A 19,249-nucleotide genomic window follows, 5' to 3' on the forward strand; every position below is an offset into this window, starting at 1 on the left:
GTTTGAGAGGAGCAGCCATTCAGAAGTAACCTGGCTTAATCACTGAGTCCAATTTAGAGCATTGGAAAAAGAGCAGCTTACAATTTAACCACAAGTTTCTCCACTGGAAATCATTCGCACATTAAAAATGTTTTATTAAAATATTTCATAGAAAAATACAATATTTATTTACACAAATATGTAACAGGCATGTAAGGAAGAGGACTCCCTTACTACATTTATTTATATTATATTATCTGTATAGCACTTTAGAGCACACCTTTCACTTTATTAAAAGCACCTTATCAAGCACTTTATTTAGCATTGCACTTTAAGCAAGGATTTGCACACAAGAAGTTTAAATATTTATTGACTATTTATTGGGAATTTTAAAATCAGTTGGTAGCCTTATTTCAGATCCTGCACAGCTGCTCCTCATCAAGGAATGTGGTGGTTGTCTGTCAGGAAAGAAGAAGGGTGATTGAGATTGTGATTAAGGTTTATCAGTAAGGAAAACGAGTGCGAATGTGTGTGTGAAATCTAGGGATAAAAGTGGTGCAAATAAGTGTAAGATAATGATTACTCACCTTTCTTGCCTGTGTCCTCTTCAGGGTGTTTGGGCAAATGTTTCCCTGGGGGTCCAGACACCATTTAAAGGTTCCGGGAGAGACCATTGGTAAAGAGAGTGTGGTGAATCTTTTTGTGCTTGGGTTTCTGGGTTTTTATAATATTGGGTTTGGTGTAACATTAAAGTGTGAAATATTTATTAATATGTAAATGTGAAATGTATTTGTGTATTTATTTATTCTTATTGATATATTGTATACTGTGGTGGAAGGTTGGGATTTAATAACTTACCTGAGAGTGGAATAATGGTTAAGTCTGTGACAGCTGAACATATTTAAGGCTGCCGGTTGTCATTAGAGGGTGATTTTTTGTGCTGTGAAGAAGCTCGACAAATTGTTGTAAGGAGAGCTGCATAGAAAATAAATACTTTGTTCCACTACACTTGCCTTGGTCCACCTCACTGTGTTTCCAGCCGCTAAGGGCTGCCCTGTTACAAGGCACAACTAGTCGACAGCTCACTATTACTGATATGCAAACACCAGGAGACTGGACATTAAAAAACATTTTTCAAAGTGGATTGGCTTCACTGTCTTTACAAAAACAACAGGAAATTCAGTCTCTGTTAAAAAGTGCATTACATAAACGGTTAAACTCCATCAGGCCGTGTTGTGGAAGGAAAGATTTCGGCAATAGAGAAATCGCACAGGACACTTCTCTGTGATTGTCTTATACTTATTAGGAAAACCCAACCCGACGCAAGTGAACTACAGCTTTAAAACACAGAGTGGATAAGTTCTGGCATGGACCTCTAACCCTGAATTTGTTTGCCTAAAAAAAAAAAAAAAAAGTAGTTTCTAGTGTTGGAGGATAAAAGTCCTCAGCCCTCTCACATATGTAACCTCCCTGAATGAACAGCCATGTCCTCTAGAGTGATCTCTTCCTCTGGGAAGAGCAGAGGAGGCTGAACGATCCCTGAAAATTTTCTGAACTGACATATTTAATTTTAAAAGAAGAAGAAGGAATGTAAACATCACGATGCAGACCTGTCACAGTCAGTAATACAAAGTCCTCGGTAACAGTCTCGGTAGAGGGAGGCTGTGCATCATGTTGTCAGTAATGATAGACTCTGATCTGATTGTTGTCATCCAGGCCCAGCTGGACCAGCCCGCTCTTTGAGGAGGGAGCCTGATAGCGGGTGAACAGCGGTCTGAAGGGTGGAGTTAAAGATGGCAGGTACAACTCAAGGTGAACTTTAGACTAGAGATGTTTGCAAAGTGAAAATTTTAAAAAGGATGTTATATGAAATCAAGGAGAACTAGAGGATGGACCATGTGTTAGAGTGATGGAAGGATACATGCTGGTGTCTTTCTTGCGCATTTCCAGCCACCTCTTGTTGCCGTCTATCAGTCCCTGCAGCCTTTGGCCGTCCATCTCAGCTGATCTCGGTGTGGAGTGAAGCCCTCGGCTGTGTTCACTGAGACACACACAGGAGTTACCGTAAGTACACTTAAAACAGTGTTTGTGTGGAATCTGCTACACAGGCTTGATTAAAGGCGTATTGTAGGTTGCAGTACTTCAGAGGAGTGTATGATGAGTAAGCCGTGGAGGGTCTTGTTGTGCTGGAACCAAGCGGGGCAACAGCTGCTCCTGGACAAGAGAACAATGACACAATTTGTACAACTTTGTTTTGTTTATTTCCCCCAACGAGTGCTGTTGTTGGTGCACCACTAATCCAACAACATACCAGGGAATATCTGGCTCCAGCGGCTGTTGAGGGTGTCCCTGGATGCCCTCAGCTCACTGTTGATGGGCGTGCTGAAGAGTGGGGAGGCTGCAGAGCTGCTCTGAGTCGGCCAGCTCCACGGTGGCTCTGAGGGCCTCTCCAGAGGAGGAGGCGGGGCTAAGGAGCTGGTTCCCAGGTTGTACGTCTGAGCACTGATAGGAGCTGATGAGGAGGAGGTAGGAGCTAGAGTGGAGTGAGGATGAGACAGAGGTGGAGGGAAAGCTGCGTAAGGTGTGGTACTCTGCTGCTGGGTCAGCGAACCCAAGGCACCCAGGACGGTGTTGAGCTGGCCTGAGATCTGCTGCAGTGACTCTGCTAATTCCTGGACTTTGGCTGGAACGGTGGGAATATAACCTGAAGAGAGAGGGAGGAGGAGAGTGTAGATTAGCAGAGGTAAGAGAAAATACAACAGGTGAGTTCTTCAAACTGTTAGGAGCGGCTCTCTGGGGACGCACTAGAGCCAAAATGATTGTCTATTAACAGCTGATATGTGAAGTTTATATACAGAAACATTGGCTCTGACACACAAATCAAAGGGCCACTAATAGTCCCCAATCATAAATCAAAGTATGGTATAGGTTACCTTAGATCTGCTAATTCAGTATACTTTGAAAGGGGCTTTACTCTCAGCCCATAGCTACAGGGGAACATGTTACTTCCATCCATCTTCTTTTGCTTAGCAAGGGCTTGTTTGTGGGGGCAGCAGCTAAAGTACAGCTGTAGGAGTCCAGGAGGAATCACAGTCAGATGCCCAAACCAGAAGCAAGAAAAATAAAGCGCACTGACAAAATCTGTCTTTTTACACCTTTGCAGGGTGCGTTGTTGATAACTTTGACTTTATTGAGGCTGTGTAACACTGACACATATTCCAGGAGCGCTGACACTCAGTCTGAACACTCACTGTTAAAGGCGAATGCTGAACCCCAAGCGGTGATCAGGCAGAGCCCACATGTTGGATTTAGACTGAAATTTGAAAATCCTGTTCATTGTCTGGGGAGCGTGCTGGCGAGCATGCATTACCTGCCCCATATGGCGGTTCCACGGTGCTGCTGAAGTCTGACTCACTCACATCAAAGGTTACCTTCCTTCCTCCGGCGAGCCGAGACAAATCCTCAAACAGCGGCTACGTGGAAAAAGCACCAGGGCGTTACAGTCATCACGACATTCCATTAAAAGTGTGAATTCCCTTCTGCTACACCTTAAATCTAATCCAGGTTATATTTCCAATCCACTGAGACACATTTCATCCTTGCATATAAAGTGTGTTGAGTGGCAGAAATGTACCATGCAGCCAAATGTTCTGCTTATTTTTATAGCTTTTCATCAATTTTACTTGGTCAATATAACCTTCTACACTGATTACACAAACTCATTCTAAGTGTGACTTTAAATAAGCTCACAGAAGAGCACAAATACATGCTGATGACCTCCTGACCTCTTTGGCTATAGAGTTCTCTAGCTGCAGAAGCTGCTCCTCTTTCCTCCGCAGGAGACTGTTTCCTCTCTGAACCGTCCGCTCCAGCTCCGCCACACTGTTGGCCTCCTGACAAAGGGAGGGGAAATTCCCATCTTGTTAAAAAAAAAAATTTAAAAATCCAATTGAGGTTTAACACGTGAGGCTCCCCCTTACCTGCTCAAGGTTTCTCATCGTCTCTTCGGTCGCTCTTCCCTGAGCGGGGTGGGCCTGCAGGGCCGCCTGCCTCTCCATCAGCCGGCTGCTCTCTCTCTCCAGGAAGAGTTTGGTCTTCTGGATGGAAGCGCCATGTGAGGAGATGTACCGCCGGAATCTGGACACGTAGAGGTGTGGGGATGGGAAGTGTTGAAGGTAGACACGCACCAAAAACTCAAATGTTTTGATATTTCTATCATACAAACATTAGAACTAGAAGCATGCACGCTTCAAAACAATGAAATGAAGAGTTTTAATCAGTACAACATCAAGTCACTTAAACTTCTGGTATTAGTCTTATTAGTTAAGTAGCAGAGGGGGTTGTTACAGTAGTCAGTTTTAGCTGATTTAGTACTGATGACATAAACAACAAATGCATAAGAGTGGTAACAATGAAAAAAAACCAAATCTGTAATGTCAGATCTGGGAGGAGCTCTGCTTTCACAGCATCTGTCATCTTATTAGGAGTATTCTACCTCAAAGGTTTTTCAATTTTTAGGATTCTGCTATTTTTTTAGATTGACAAAATGATAAGAACAAAATGCTGGAAAATACCAAACCATAAAAAAAACCCTAATCTTGAAGAATTTATAACTGTTTATTCTGTGATCAGTACTGTGTGTGTGCTCCCCTTACTCATCCATGCTGCTGTTGCTGTCAGGTACAGGGGAAAGAGGCGGCTCCTCCAGGTCATCTACGTGTAGTGATGTGTCTCCTCTGTCACTGGAGGCCGTCGTCGCCTTCTCTGCCTTCTTCTTTCTGTCCTGCTCTTGTTCCGGGGACGTGCTCGCCCCTTCACCTCGTTCCAGCTCACTGAGAAAACAACAGCAGACTTTTCACATGGAAACATATTTAAAGCCATTAAAAAAGCTAAACAAATACAAAACAAGACAATTCTACATATGCAAGGCGACAGTCATTCTGTCATTTAATACTGAGGCAAATCTATGAGTACTAATCAGAGCATTTATTTTGAAAGCTATTAGTGTAGGAAGCCTCTACCTGACTCTGTGGCTGAGGCGGTCACATCTTTCCTGCAGCAATGCCACCTTGGTCTCCAGGTGCTCCTTGTCCTCCCTGGCACTCCTGCTCTCTTCCCTGGCTCGGTCCAACTCCTCCCTGAGCCTCTCCTCCTTCTCCTTGGCCTCACTCCTCTCCTCCCTGGCTCTGTTGATGAGTTCTCTGGCTTGGGCTTTCTCTTCTCTCATCCTCTCCAGCTTCTCTCTCAGCAGGTCTCTTTCCTGGATCAGCTGAGGTAAGGCCTGACGGAGGAAAAAAGGAAAGTTGGCAGATCGCAAAGCAAGTGAATAAAATCTGTTCATTAGGAGAGAGCATGGCTTCACACCTCTATCTGTCGGTCCACTTCCTGCTCCTCTTCTCCAAGCAGCTTCTTCCTCCTCTTCAGATCTGCTGCCTGATAGGAGACAGAAATTGATTAGTCCATGTGGTTCAGATACCTGTTAACAGAGCACATATTGTTTAAAACAGACCTTGGTCTGCAGCATGGCCTCCTGGCTCTTCAGCTCTTTGGCTCTCAGCTCCAGCTGATGCCCCAAATCCTGCAGCTCTGACTGCTACACAAAGAGATAAGATGACTTCATTTTAGAAAAGACTAACCTTTACCCTTCCTTGGCACAGCTTAGCAAATATTATATAAACTCCACCTCAGAGTTAGCATTCATGTGTCTGTCCTGACTTACCTTGCGTGAGTGTGCCAGCTCAGTCTTTTGTATCTGTGCATCCAGCTGTAAGCGGAGCTTCTCCAGCTGGACAGCATGTGAGGCCTGCAATCGCTCTCTGTCCTCCTGCAGAGTGGACAGCAAGCGCTCCCTCTGAGCCGTCTCCTAGGACACAGACACGATGACGTGACTGATATAAGTATCCTGCTTGTTTATAAAAAAAAGCCTTGAGGCAAAAGCTTGTAATACTAGTCCACTGTTTAAAATTAAACACAAACGTGACACCGTGTGAGAAAAGCTATTCTTTACTTTAAAGTCCAAAGCATGTGTAGTGTTGTTTTAACAGCTCAGTCTCTCTTTTCCTACATTCAGACCTGTTATACGCATTTCCAGATTGTTTTTTTTTCACAGCCTCTCCTAGAGTAAGTTATTTAGCTCCTCTTAAACAGATGGAAACAGCAGGTGAGTCAGTCTTCTATGCCTGAGCTGGCCAGATTAGGGAAATCTGCACTTACTAATATCATTTGGAGCCAAGAGTAGAAATAAACTGCCTCTTTAGAGCACTCTGAAATGCTGATATGCCAATCAGACTGATTAGCTATTTGCTGACATATCAAAAATATCATTTATGACATTTATGTACAAAGAAAGGAGAAACATCCTTCAACCATGTTATGAATGTTGATGTTGCATACTTTGTCCACCAGAGGGCACTCTGCAACTTTCTTTTTGGCAAAAAGCTTGGTTGGAAACAGATGTTAGGAGCAGAGTCGGGTCGAGCATAAACAAATCATTCACTATCTTATTAAGCACTTATAAATAACGATATGTGGAAATCTGGTTATGTTTGGTGAATATCGGCTGAAAAACACTTTTTTAAATCGGTATCGGTCTTAAAAATATCAGCCAGGCTCTAGTCTGAAGATCATTTCTTGCTTGAAAGTTGGACTATATGTTTATAAGAATCTACAGTACAACTAAATCTGAAACGCCCCCTGACCTCGTCTAGATATTTCTCTCTTATGCTGTTCATCTCTCTCCTGTGGTCGTTCCTCAGCTGCTCCAGCTTCCTCTCGTGATCCCGCTGCACTTCCTCTCGCACTTCCTGGAGCACATCGGTCAGCTGGGCAGCGGTGCAGAAAAGGGAGAAGGAAATTTTTTTAAAAAGAAGTTATGACCCATTCTAATGCTACTAGTGCTTCACGCCCTTTAAGCTCATATTCACAGAGATGATGATTCAATGCTGTATAAAAATGTGTCCTCTAACCTCGCGGTGGTACTCGGCCAGTTGCAGCTCAGGCCGCGGACTCATCATCAGCTCCCTCCTCCTCTCTGTGCTTCTGACCTTTATACACACAAAAAAGTGCAAACACAGACAGATCATTAATCCGTGTTTGTTGTGTTTGTGTACTATCAAAGCAAACCCATGGATCGGTTGGTTTTAATGTTTACATTAGTATATCACACTACCACTGGCCACAAAGATCATTTGGCAGTTTAAACTGAGACCATTTAGATCCTGGCAATGTCTGTCTTTACAAAAACTAAAAAACAAAGCTACAACTGTGTGGTGACGCAGACACTTTAGGACTTTAGGTCATGGACATAAAATATGTTGGTATGTTAGTACCACTGTGATCAAAAATCTTGCCGTGAGTGACAAGTCTAACTAGAAATGGAGTTACAAGGACTAGGTCACAGCAAAACTGACTTCTGGAGTCCTCTCGCTACACAAGACAACAAACATCCAGGTTTAACCTGCCAGCATCTAGTGTGAGTCAGTGGTTTGTTTTTCAGTCCAGATTGCTTCATAACAAGGACAATATTTGACTATTTACTGAACCCAACTTTAATCTTGATTTCTCCCATGAAAGCAGCTACAATACATTTGCTTCCTTCAGAACGTGTATGATCACTTTTCTATAAATCGCAATAACAACCTTAATAAATCAAGATAGGAAAAAAAACTTTCACCTATCAGGGGCGGATCTAGAGAAAGTTTCGTAGGGTGGCATCAGGGTGGCATGGAAATCAAATGGGATGGCAAAATCTAAGCCTTTTTTGAAACACATATGCAGGTGTTACATACGGTTAAAATGATTTAAATGCCGTAAGTATACACATGTTTCATATAAATATAGTCTATAACTTAATTATTTTCTGTAGCTCACATAATTAAACTTTTCAGTTACATAACACGTGAATTTTGACTTTATGTACTGTATAGCCTGTATAATAAATAAATACATATAAAAATATAGTTTTTTAATCAGAAGTCTGGATTTAGTGGCCTGTCATTAAAATGTAAAAACTGATGTATACTTTGAAGTCCAAACTTTCAACACAAGCTGAAATAGAGACTCAGCGTGGCTCCAGCTTGTTGCTATGTCAGCTTAATCACATGCCGGTCCTGCAATTTGGAGGTGCAGCACACACAGTGTTAAGAACAGTCACCTTCATTCCACCTTCAAAGTGTTAATGCTATCTTATCTTAATAAACAACACCGTCATATGAAAAACTAGGGTGGCACTAGAGGTGGCAAGAGATCATTTTAGGGTGGCACATGCGACCCCATGCCACCCCTCTAGATCCGCCCCTGTCACCTGTGACACAACAGCCCCGGGTTTGAGTTCCCTCACCTATAATAAATTATCCCCCACATGGAGACAAGATTAATCACAATATAAAAGCAAATGTGTACTTTATTTCAGACGGGTATATGACACACAGTTACACAGTTAGTTTAATAGGATTCTATTAAAGGGATACCTTCTCATAACTACATACAGGATGTGGCCTCTATAATTATTAAAGCAGCTATCAAAATATAGCCCCCACAGTAAGAAAAAACTCTCACCTCATGCGTTACATGTCACATTTTATTCTAAAAGTTCAAGCATTGCTGCTCAGCAGTCCAGTCTTCTTTCTCTTACTTGCTTCATAATATGTTAAATGTTTCAGGATGGTGAAAGGTTAGCATTGTTACTGCAGCATGAAGCCATGCTGCAGTAACAGATGCAATATGCGGTTTAGCATTGTCTTGCTGAAATATGAAAGGCCTTCCCTGAATCTGGAGCATGTGGTGCTCTAAAACCTGCCATTTCCATTCCATCACAGATGCAGGATTTTGAGTGCTAGTAATAAGTTGGATGGTCCCCCTCCTCTTTAGTCCAGTGAACACTGTGATTCATCTGACCTAAATATCCCTATAAAGACAAGCTGTCTGAGGATAATCATCAACAGTTACCTCCTGTTTCAGAGAGTCCAGTTTCTCCTCCCTCTCTCTCTGGAGCCTCTTCTTCTCCATCTCCAGCTCTTCTTCTATCTCCGCCTTCAGTCGCTCGATGTCCCGTGTCTTCTGGGCCTCCAGTCTTTCCCGCGCTGCAGTTTGCTCTTCCTCTAGAGTGACACGTACCTCCTTTAACAGGACTTCACTCTCTTCCCTGCACACGACGCAGATCTTAATGTTAATACAGGGATTGTGTTTTTTCACTTCTTTAGGGGCGACTGTGCTGATGTGTGTTAAGCGTTGACCTGAGTTTGTGTTGCTGCTGCTCCCTCTCCCTCTTCGTAGACTCTCTGAGCTCCTCCAACGTTCTGTCAGACTCCTCGTTCAGCCTGGTCTCCTCCTCTCTCCTTCTAGACAGGAGGTGCTGCCGTAAAGCCCTGAGGGAGACGCATGTAAATTCAGAAGCATTTGTGTATGTAGTTACAACAAAAAAACCCAATTCGCGGATTCACACCTCATGAAATAATAACAATAAAGAGCAGGAAGTAAACAACACAATACAAAAACAAATTTAAAGGTGCTGTCTTTGAGTTTGACCTCCTACCAACCTCAGTCTTTCCTCAGTCTCCCCCCTCAGTTTCTCCTCCTCCTCCTCCTCTTCTCTTTTCAGCTCTTCCCCGAGGAGATGAATCCTCTCTTCTTTTTCCTTAGCTATGCGCTCCTTCTCCTCCTCTATCTCTCGGTCAACTTTCCTCCTTTCCCTCTCCATCCCCTCTCTTTCCTTCTTACTCCTCTCCTCTTTCTCTAGCCTCTTCCTCTCCTCTTCTTTCTCACTCTCTTTCTTCTCCCCGTCTTTCCGGCTTTTTCCTCTCGGCTCTTCTTCCAAAGCCCTCTCTTGTTTTTTTAAAGAGCGTTTAACACCATCAGCTTGGATGCTCGAAAACCGTGCCTGTCGGCCCCTGGAAGTTTCAGGCCTCTCAAGTCCCAGAGGTACGCCGAGGCCCTGGGCCGTTTGCCTGGGGGTGACAGCCTGGTCTGAATGCGAGGAGATGGAGGGTGACGGTGAAAGGCTGGACTGGTGAAGGACAAGCCGGTCAACTTTATGCACTGTGGATGTGTCTCTGTCTTTGGCCAGCACATGGCTAAAATAAAAGAATGAGAGCAAAAGAGTTAAAAGGTGTTGTATTTGTTCATCATAATTCTATGAACAGGCAAGATGGGCATAAGTCTAAAGCTTTCTTTATAAACAGTAAATGTGGTAAAAAGTGGATGTTTCTTTACTAAAAAAACAAAATAGACCGAGTGCTAAGTGCAACTTCTTAAGAGGATAAAGTCACATAAAATCAACAAAGCAGATATTTTTGAGGACCAATATGTAAACCAAAGGCACCTCTTGCTGCCCTCTCCTCCTTTCCTTTCCCACTTTTCTCCTTTCTCCTCTTCCTTCTCCTCTGTGTCAGTTTTTTCCAGCGGACTGACAGCATCAGACAGATCGTTGATGTTCAGAGCCTTCTGCGACAGCTGAAAGACAGAGTTTGAAATCTAAAAATCATTTATCAGATGTGTTGCAGCTGCAAATTTTTGCTTTTTTTTTTTTTTTTTTACACTGGAAGAATAAAAAGAGATTTATTTTCTGAACCCTTTAGACCATTGTAACTTGTCCAAGAGTGCCTATCAGTGGAACACCACAAGAAAAAAAGTGTCATTGTCCTCACATAGCCTGTTATTAAAATAAATAAAATGTAACACCTCATAAAGGCTTTTAAGAGGCTTTTAAGATGAAATGAGTCGGCTTTTTAGGTCATGACCGTGCCATATTTAAAAGAGTCTTGGGGGATTTTGGGGGGGTTTGTTTTGGCTTTTTGAGTCATAGGCTGGCACAGTAGGTTGAATGGTAAATGAGTTATGGTGCATACCTTGTTATCTATGGAGGACGACGCCTCCTCAGTGTTCTTACTGGCTTCAGAATTCTGCAATAGTACAGACAGTGATCATGTAACGTTCTCGCTGATAACCTATGTCTAAACAACTGAACTGCCCACAAGCAGCACTGGACATCCAAGCATGCTGTCTCTACCAAAGCCACAGAAAGACACTAAGGGTGATTCCAAGCTACAGCCTACATGCAAACACAACCAAGGCCAGACTGCAGGCAGGCACACTGCAAAATCATTGTGCAACTGAAGCAAGCACACTCTGCAGGTTAAGGGCAAGGTTGTGGGATATGACAGTTCTGTCTGAACAGAAAACTCAAACCAGCAACCTAAGGTCAGGTCAGCTTAATAAGTCTGCACTGTCAATGGGAAAATGCTCCAATCCAATCCTCAGGGGCTCAGATAGATTGACCTTTTGCCCGATTTATCATTCAGTGTGTGAATGAAGACTTCCAGGCAGGAAGTCGCAGGGCAAGTAGCAGCCCCTAAGGCAGTGGAGTTGGAGCCTGAGAGCTACATGCACCTGCTTGCAAAAATCAAGCAAGACTAAGACTGAGAGGCAAAACAGAGGCACAACATTGGACCCTACCTCTGCAGGAAGGGAAGAATTTTTTGTCACATTTTTCATCTTCCGATCATTACTGGCTGGTTGGTCATAAGCCCCTTCCTCTTTAAACCTCTCTATAACCTCCTCCTCCTCCTCCTTGCTGTCTGATGCTCTCTGGCCAACTGAGTCATCCTCTAGCTCCACTCCCCCCCTCTCTGTGTCTTCTCCTTCGCTCTGTAGACATCTTTCCAACACCTCATCACTCTCTGTCAGTTTCCTCCGGCTTAGAGAGCACCTCTCCAAAACCTTATCGCTCTCCTCCTCCTGCCCTCCATTGCTACTGGTCGGGACCTCCTCTTCCTTTCTCTCACTGTGCCCTCCGTCACTTACAGTTCTCTCAAGCTCATCCCTCTCTTTGTCAGTTCTGTCCTCCTCCCGACTTACTCCACCTTGATCACTTTTGGAGGACTTCTTCACGACTTCACTGCTACCATCCTCACATTCCTCTTCTTCTATTTTTTGCTCCTCTTCTTTCCTCTCTCTGTCTTCATCTTTGTTCTCGTCCTTATCTTCACAGCACTCTTCCTCTAGCTCATTATTTTCATCTTCCCCTTTCTTGTTCTCTCCAGCCGCTTTACTTTGAGCATCCTCTATCTCTTTCCCCTCCTCTTGGCTTTTTCCATCTTCCTGTCTACCTTTTTCATCTTTGTCTAATGTGCTACCCTGCTGCTCTTCTTCCTCTGCCTCATTTAACTCCTCTGCTACCTCCTCTTCTGAGTGCTCAGCAGAGTGTTCAGGATCAGGAGTGACAGCATCAGCCCCTTCCTCACTGACATGATTTCCACTGCCTGTCTGTGGAGAGAGGTGGCTGTGGCGACCCTTCAGAGAATCCTGGGTGGAAGATAATGGGAAGAATGGTCCATCCATCCCAAACAGAGGCAGAAAGCCAGGCATACAGAGACATAAGGGAGAGAAGGGAAGGAGGAAGTAAGGTGAGGAAATGTGCCAAAAAGAAAACAAAAGAAATCAAGTGAAAGATGGTGAAGGTGAGATGTTCTTGAAACATGGCTACATGCAAAACTGACACATTGTTAGGCAGTCAGCACATAAAAATAAATCCACCAAACAAGAACATGCATGTCTGCACAAACCAAAGACACAAACATTGTTGTTCTGGGTCTCACATTCAAACACAAGCACAAACACGGGGGATAGTTCGAGCAGGTGTGTTTTATGACTGTGATTTCCTTGTCTCATCACTGAATCAGTACACCTTTACGCTGACAAATCAACAGGAAATTCTGTTATTCTCCCCCAAAACACACCAAAGTTATGATTTTGGGTGCAAGCCTTGATTTGGTGAAAAAAATAAGTCTAAATAAGTTCACTACAGGTAAAGAAGCTAGTGATACAACTGCATTTACACAGTGTTTCTCCTTATTGATCCCTTCAGCATTTAAATCAGCCATGCAGCATGATTCACTAAGGTGCATATAAAAGAAGCAAAGGTGCCTTAAACCGGCATTCCTTATAAATAAATCAGCAGGAGGCGACTCCTCCAGTCATGAAAAGAAATCTAGTTATAGAGACATCTAAGAGAAAATGACCCTTCAGCTCCCTGTGACTTCTGCAAACACTTTCTTAATGAGCTAATAGACTTAATTACTAGTTTAGTCTTACTCAATCCAACATAATGTTCACTTTGTCCCCATTAGAGTCAAGAAAGATGATAGAGCAGGGTAAGGGCACACAGTGTCCCTCAGTTTCTCAGTCAGACTCAGAACTCGAGTCCAGTATGAAGACAGAGGCATCGCAGCTGGACATTTGGCTAACACAGTGGGTTATGTAATTATTACTGGGTCCATTTTAACCTCACATGGCACCAATAGTTGTTGCTAGGGAAATGCTGCACAAGAGCACGGAGCACATAGCAGAAATGAGACAATTTTCTCAACTTAATTAATGTGTTAATTTATTTGGCATGTGAGGAAAAACTGGTTTTATTTGAAAGGAAAACTCAACCTCCTGAAACATCCAGCTAAACTAGAAGGGGTCTGACTTCATGAAGCCAAGCGTGGCTTTATAAACTTGTTTTTTCACATAAGCATCATTTGCATCAAAAAAAATCTTTCATCAAATCTTAAATGAAATCCTCAAATTTTGTATTTTTTTCAGAACCACAGAGCACATCACTGTTCTACTAGACTACTTTTGCTAGCCGAACATTTTACAGAATATTCGTTTAGCTCAGTTGGATGAGCAGGCGACCATATGCTGTACGGCTGAGAGCCGGCGGCCTGGGTTCAAGTCCGAAACGTGGCCCTCCGCTCTCCTGTCAGTCTTCACTTTACCTATCCAATAAAGCCATAAAAAAGAAACTGTTGCACTATCCTTAGGGAAAGGCTACAAAGTATCTGTCACTGTCCAAAAACTTATGGACCCTTCTGTACCCTCTCCTTGGTCTACTCTTCCACATTTGCTTAGGGGATAAAAACTACACACATATTAGGTCTGTCAGACTTCAAGAACAAAGATGCGCCCGCGTTCTCAACTTTGAAAGCCAACAGTGCTGCTTTTGGTGATTGTGTTTTTCAATATAGAAATAAAGTGTGTCACAAATTTGTGCATCATTAGTAAGTAAATTGCATTTGATCCCTCAACACTTTATTAAAATTTAATTTGCCCTGATTAACAAACCTGACCGTGTTTGTATTATATATACATTTCAGCAATTTATATGACTTATTAAATGACATGATATAAATACAACTGTTCAGTGGTGATGGTAAGGAATTATACTGTGAATGATATACTTAAATAAATAAATTCATGAATGAGTTTTGATGGCGATGGCCCATGCTCTTGCTGTTTAGAGAGCAAAGCAGTAACAGTGGCAGTAGGAGGACAGAAGGACAAAGAGGAAGACACAGTAACAGCCGTGCCCGTAGGACAGATCCCAGCAGCACAGCAGCTGCAGGGACACACATGGGTCACAGTGCAAAGGTGAAAGGTTCAAAGGTCAAAGAGACACAAGAGAAGCAGAAATATATGGTTTAGAGACCACAGTTAGACAAGACAACAAGAAAAGTGCCTTTTTGTAATCATAAAAACACTAATATAGCACCAATACCCATTAATAACACTTCTAGTTAAACAGGCACTGAAAATACAGCAGTGTTTGTGTATTTTCTAAATCTCTCACACTGCAGTTTTACCAGAGGAAAGGTACCCGAGACCCGCATTCTTCACAAACATATTCTGATCTTTGTACAAAATCTCTGGTTTAACAAACAGAAACACAACAATCATTATAATACCTCGAATGTGCCGCACATTAAACAACACACCACAGCCGTTCAAAGACACACACACACACACACACACACACACACAAACACACAGGTGAAGAGGGCAGAAATGGCAGAGAAGTTTTGCTTGTTGAGAGCGAGAAAGAGAGAAATGATGCGTGGACTCTGTTATGTGCTTTTACTTGTTGTGACTGCGGTTCAGGGCTGTGGTCACCAGACAGGCCCAAATCCTGCAACTCGGGCTCCGTCCTCTCCTCAGCTGGTGCTGCGCAAGTGGCATCACTTTCCTGCAGTAAACATTTACACAGGAAACTTTAACACTGACACTGATAAACCATTAATTAGGAAACATAATTATACTTTCTATAAATGAGAAGGTGCATAATGGTCAATGCAGTTATTTGAGCCTAAATTATGAATCAGAGTAGTAAAAAGCTAGTAATCCTGTCTACCTCATACTTTAGGCTTCCTCCGAGGGCATCCAGATCCAGGTGGAGATTCTTCAATAGTCTGTCTGAATCATGAGGACTTGGCTGGAAAGAACAGTCGCTGGTTACAGAAGGACGTGAAGTGTATTTCCTGGGAGCTACAGGAAGCTAAACCAACCTCGTTTTCTGAGATTTTGTCATCATCACTGTCAAAATCGGGAAAAGTAAATGACACTCTCTCTTCCTGTCGGCTGCCGAGTATTCTGGTTGCTCCACTGGTTCGAGGAGCCTGAAAAAGAATGAATGGAAGTAAAAGATTCAGATGGGATAAAAAGCGAGAAGCACGCCATTTCATCCATAACGTGGCATGATGGTTCTTTTACCTGTAGGGGTTTCTTGAGGGGTTCCAACCCCCCGGAGCTGCCGAGAGACCCCCGCAGAGCAGGGGCAGATCCAGGGAGAGCGCTTTGGCTGGGGGCATCTAGACCTCGCAGGGGAGCCAGGCTGGTAAGCGAAGATTGCAAAGGTCCCAGAGACGAACTGAGGGCCTATAGGAGAAGAGACGCAGTCGGTGATGTGAGCTCTCGCTTTTCAACAAATCCTTTTTTAGGAATGCATCGTGTTCTCTGACATGGAAGTCTAGTTTTAATATTGCAGTAGAAAGAAAATGTATTTGGGCTCTTTAGATGTTTATATTTTAATAACGGGCAGCACGGTGGCACGGTGGTTAGCACTGTTGCCGCACAGCAAGAAGGTCCTGAGTTCAATTCCACCATCAGGCCGGGGTCTTTCTGTGTGGAGTTTGCATGTTCTCCCCGTGTTTGCGTGGGTTCCCTCCGGGTACTCCGGCTTCCTCCCACCGTCCAAAGACATGCAGCTTGTGGGGATAGGTTAATTGGATAATCCAAATTGTCACTAGGTGTGAATGTGCGAATGAAAGTGAGTGCGAATGGTTGTCTGTCCCTGTGTGTTGGCCCTGCGACAGACTGGCGACCTGTCCAGGCTGTACCCCGCCTCTCGCCCTATGACAGCTGGGATAGGCTCCAGCGCCCCCCGCGACCCTGAAAAGGATAAGCGGAAGCGAATGGATGGATGGATTTTAATAACGTAATACCACTAATTAGACATTTCCACAACTCATTCTGCAGCAGTCCAAAATTCCAGCCTGTGACATAAAGAACTCTCTCAGTCACAGGGAGAACACAGAGTTCTGCAGCAGATGGCCCGGACCCCAAGAGAGCCCCGATTACAACACGGAGTCAGTGGGGATTATGCAAAAGCAGATGCAGAAGACACTGAGGCAGCATAACACTATATAAAAACATTGATAAAGTGTCCACAATGTTAGAAACTGATTTTGCAAAGTGTGCATAAAAGGACCTTGGCGGGCTAAATCTGAGCATTTTTAAGGGCTAATTGAAAAAACAACAACAACACTGACAACACGACGGTGGAGCAGTGGTTAGTCTCACAGCAGGAAGGTGTTGGGTTCAAATCCACCATCTGGCCGGGGCCTTTGTCTGTAGGTTAGTTTAGTTGATGATTCTAAGCTGCCCACAGGTGTGAATGTGAGCATGAAGGGTTGTCTGTCACTCTTTGTCAGCCCTGTGACAAACTGGCAACCTGTTCAGGGTGTAGCCCACCTCTTGCCCTATAGCAGAAGGGATTGGCTCCAGCATGGTTAAGTGAAAGAAGCTGGAAGGATGGAGGTTGGAGTTGTGAATTTCAAACTTTAAGAATCAACAGGCTAACCCTCATGAGCTCAGAAAACCTTCCACTAACCCAGTAACAAACAGTAGTTTGTTGTTCGGCTACAGTTTTAGTAGTGAAAATACGAACACACACACACACACATATACATACATGTTTGTCCCTATAACCACTTAATCAATCTATACACATCTTATTTGCAGTCCATTATACTCTGATGCCATGTTGCTCGATAAGTAAACATAAACGTTTTGTCTAAAACAAGAAGGAAGAAATAAATCAATAAAACCACTCACCCCAGGAGTTTTGAGTGGTTCCTTCTTCTTCTTCTCTTTCTTCTCCTTCTTTTCTTTCTTCTTTTTCTTGTCTTTCTTGGCTCCTGCGCCCCCAGCTGTGGCTGTGAGCTGAGCTCGCTCACGCTCCTGGGCCACCAGGCGTCGGTAGTGCTCGTCACAGGGGTGATCCCAGGTGGACTGACCCGTGGAGAAGTTGAAGTAGTAGATGTCCCCTGTCACGTCCTGGCTGTGGGTAAGGAGAAAGGAAACGGGAGTCATTCACTGTTCTGTTCAGTCTTCAGTCACCCCACATTTCTTTATAATTTTACTTTGAAGGCATCAGACATTCTTGAAATGATTTAAAATGGTCTTGTGCAACAACACCATTCTCCCTGGAGAATTTGGTAAGAGATGGTTGCTACACACTTTGGCCTTCAGTTGTCAACAACAGACCCTCACTTGTAATGAGCTGGAAATTACACCACAATCCACACCTTTGAAAACACTTTGTAAAACACCTGAATTTGCCAGAGCATACGTGAAAAGGGACTTATATCTCTGGTGCTTGAGGTCCACTTACCAAGGCTTCCACTCAGGAGGCAAAGGGGCGACAATGCCCTCCCTTGCCAGCCACAGATGCTCGGGCTCATTGTTAGGGTCAATGCCAATCTCTCTTGCATACTCTTGGATCTCTGATCAGAAGAAAAGAAGAAGAGCTGAATGCAAAGTATACACCATCATGTAGCATAGTTTTGGAAATCTCCAGAATTTAAGCCATAAAGCACTGCAGCTCTGCATGAGCTCTGTTTATGGAACCTGAATGCAACACGTTCCAGACTAATATTAGTTCAGTGTTTAGGTGTGAATAAACACAAGTAAGCCACAGTGCAGTTTAAATCTCATCAACTGTGCTGTTAAATGATGCTGGGGTACCTTGTTCAGAGGGTATATAATTCTCATCGTATTCCTCTTCGAGGATCAGCTGGTCTCCTACTAGAGCAGCTGCAGTCATGGTTACTGCAGAGACAAAACATAATTCACGCACATATTATAAAACAATGGCGACACCGTTTGCGTCAACATCTCTTTTGAAAACGGCAGGTTTTACGTTCTCGTTTAGCTAAAGGGGTAAAATTTACACATTAGCTAACTTTTGTCGCATATTTGTTGTACACTGACTAACAATGTTTAGCATGGGGAAAAGGGCTTCTTGGCTAAAGCCACAGTCAGCATACAATCAACATATAATCCTTGCTGAGGACAGCAATTAGGTTCGGGGAGTAGAAGGAGCGAAATAAATCTAATTAATCTAACGTTAGCATCTCAGCTAATTTCAACGTTAGCGTAACGTTAGCTCAGGAAGCTAAGTAGTTGGAAAGCAGATTAGAGCCGAGCCGTTTACCTTCCCAACTTTAAATTAACCTCTGTGGAAGCAACGCTTATCTGTCAGTTCTTTGACGGCGGCATTGTGCACAAAAGACGCGAACGTTACACTCCTAACAACATCTCCAAGGACGCTTCCTTCGTTTCCTGTTGACGATGGAGACGTTTGAATCTGACTGGCTGAGCCACTCGAGGCGTTCAATATACTTGGAAACTCAGCAATTGTCAGTATATCCAGTTTATGTATATTACAGTACATGGTGAAATTAGACTTTAACAGAGGTGTTAACGGTGAGTATACTGTCATTTATTTTAATTTACGCATATAGACTCAAAATAAAAATAAAATGTCTGAAATATATGAATAAAATCTGTTTATATGATACGACAACGTTAATATGAACGGTATGGTTCCCAAAATGGTTTTGAGACTTGCTATGATGTATCTCTTGGAGACTGGTACTGGCAAAACCACACGAAGCCGAGCTATAGGTGATAGAGTTGAGGATACTCACTGACCATAATGGATCAGATCAGAAATATATCAGAGGGACGGCTCAGGTTGAGCATTTTGGAAAAACAGTTACAGAACCAAAGCTATGAAGGTTTTGATATGTGCAGCGGAATGACAGTGGATTTATTAGAGTTTTCAGGCAGAGGAAAAAGAGGAAGACCACAGAGATGATTGACGGGTGTAGATAAAGAGGACACAGAGAGAGGATTGATACAAAAAGGGAGAATGGAGGGATAGACTGAG

At 43.3% G+C, this 19,249-nt stretch overlaps 1 protein-coding gene across 5 annotated transcripts; it reads right to left on the minus strand.

The window, feature by feature from the left end:
• Positions 1-110: 110 nt before the first annotated feature.
• cep164 (centrosomal protein 164) lies at positions 111-18,661 on the minus strand. Of its 5 annotated transcripts, XM_085184507.1 has the most exons (30): positions 18,512-18,661; positions 18,043-18,126; positions 17,690-17,801; positions 17,131-17,356; positions 15,508-15,672; positions 15,303-15,413; positions 15,149-15,229; positions 14,879-14,983; positions 11,431-12,279; positions 10,824-10,877; positions 10,298-10,428; positions 9,516-10,049; positions 9,213-9,344; positions 8,926-9,121; positions 6,945-7,022; positions 6,678-6,800; positions 5,699-5,842; positions 5,489-5,572; positions 5,344-5,412; positions 5,001-5,260; positions 4,635-4,811; positions 3,960-4,116; positions 3,765-3,872; positions 3,350-3,452; positions 2,291-2,683; positions 2,121-2,193; positions 1,901-2,020; positions 838-1,753; positions 567-611; positions 111-437 (listed from the first exon to the last, which is right to left on the minus strand). In XM_085184507.1, the coding sequence occupies exons 2-28, from the start codon at positions 18,119-18,121 to the stop codon at positions 1,657-1,659; spliced, it is 4,761 nt and encodes a 1,586-aa protein (XP_085040633.1). In that variant the 5' UTR covers positions 18,122-18,126; positions 18,512-18,661; the 3' UTR covers positions 111-437; positions 567-611; positions 838-1,656. The 5 variants fall into 5 exon arrangements, with proteins under 5 accessions (XP_085040633.1, XP_085040632.1, XP_085040634.1 ...); XM_085184506.1 differs by having other exon boundaries at positions 567-1,753; XM_085184508.1 differs by lacking the exon at positions 11,431-12,279 and having other exon boundaries at positions 567-1,753.
• Between the last annotated feature and the right edge of the window lie 588 nt (positions 18,662-19,249).

Source organism: Neolamprologus multifasciatus, chromosome 14 (assembly GCF_963576455.1).
Source record: "Neolamprologus multifasciatus chromosome 14, fNeoMul1.2, whole genome shotgun sequence".
Taxonomy (NCBI): Eukaryota; Metazoa; Chordata; class Actinopteri; order Cichliformes; family Cichlidae; genus Neolamprologus; species Neolamprologus multifasciatus.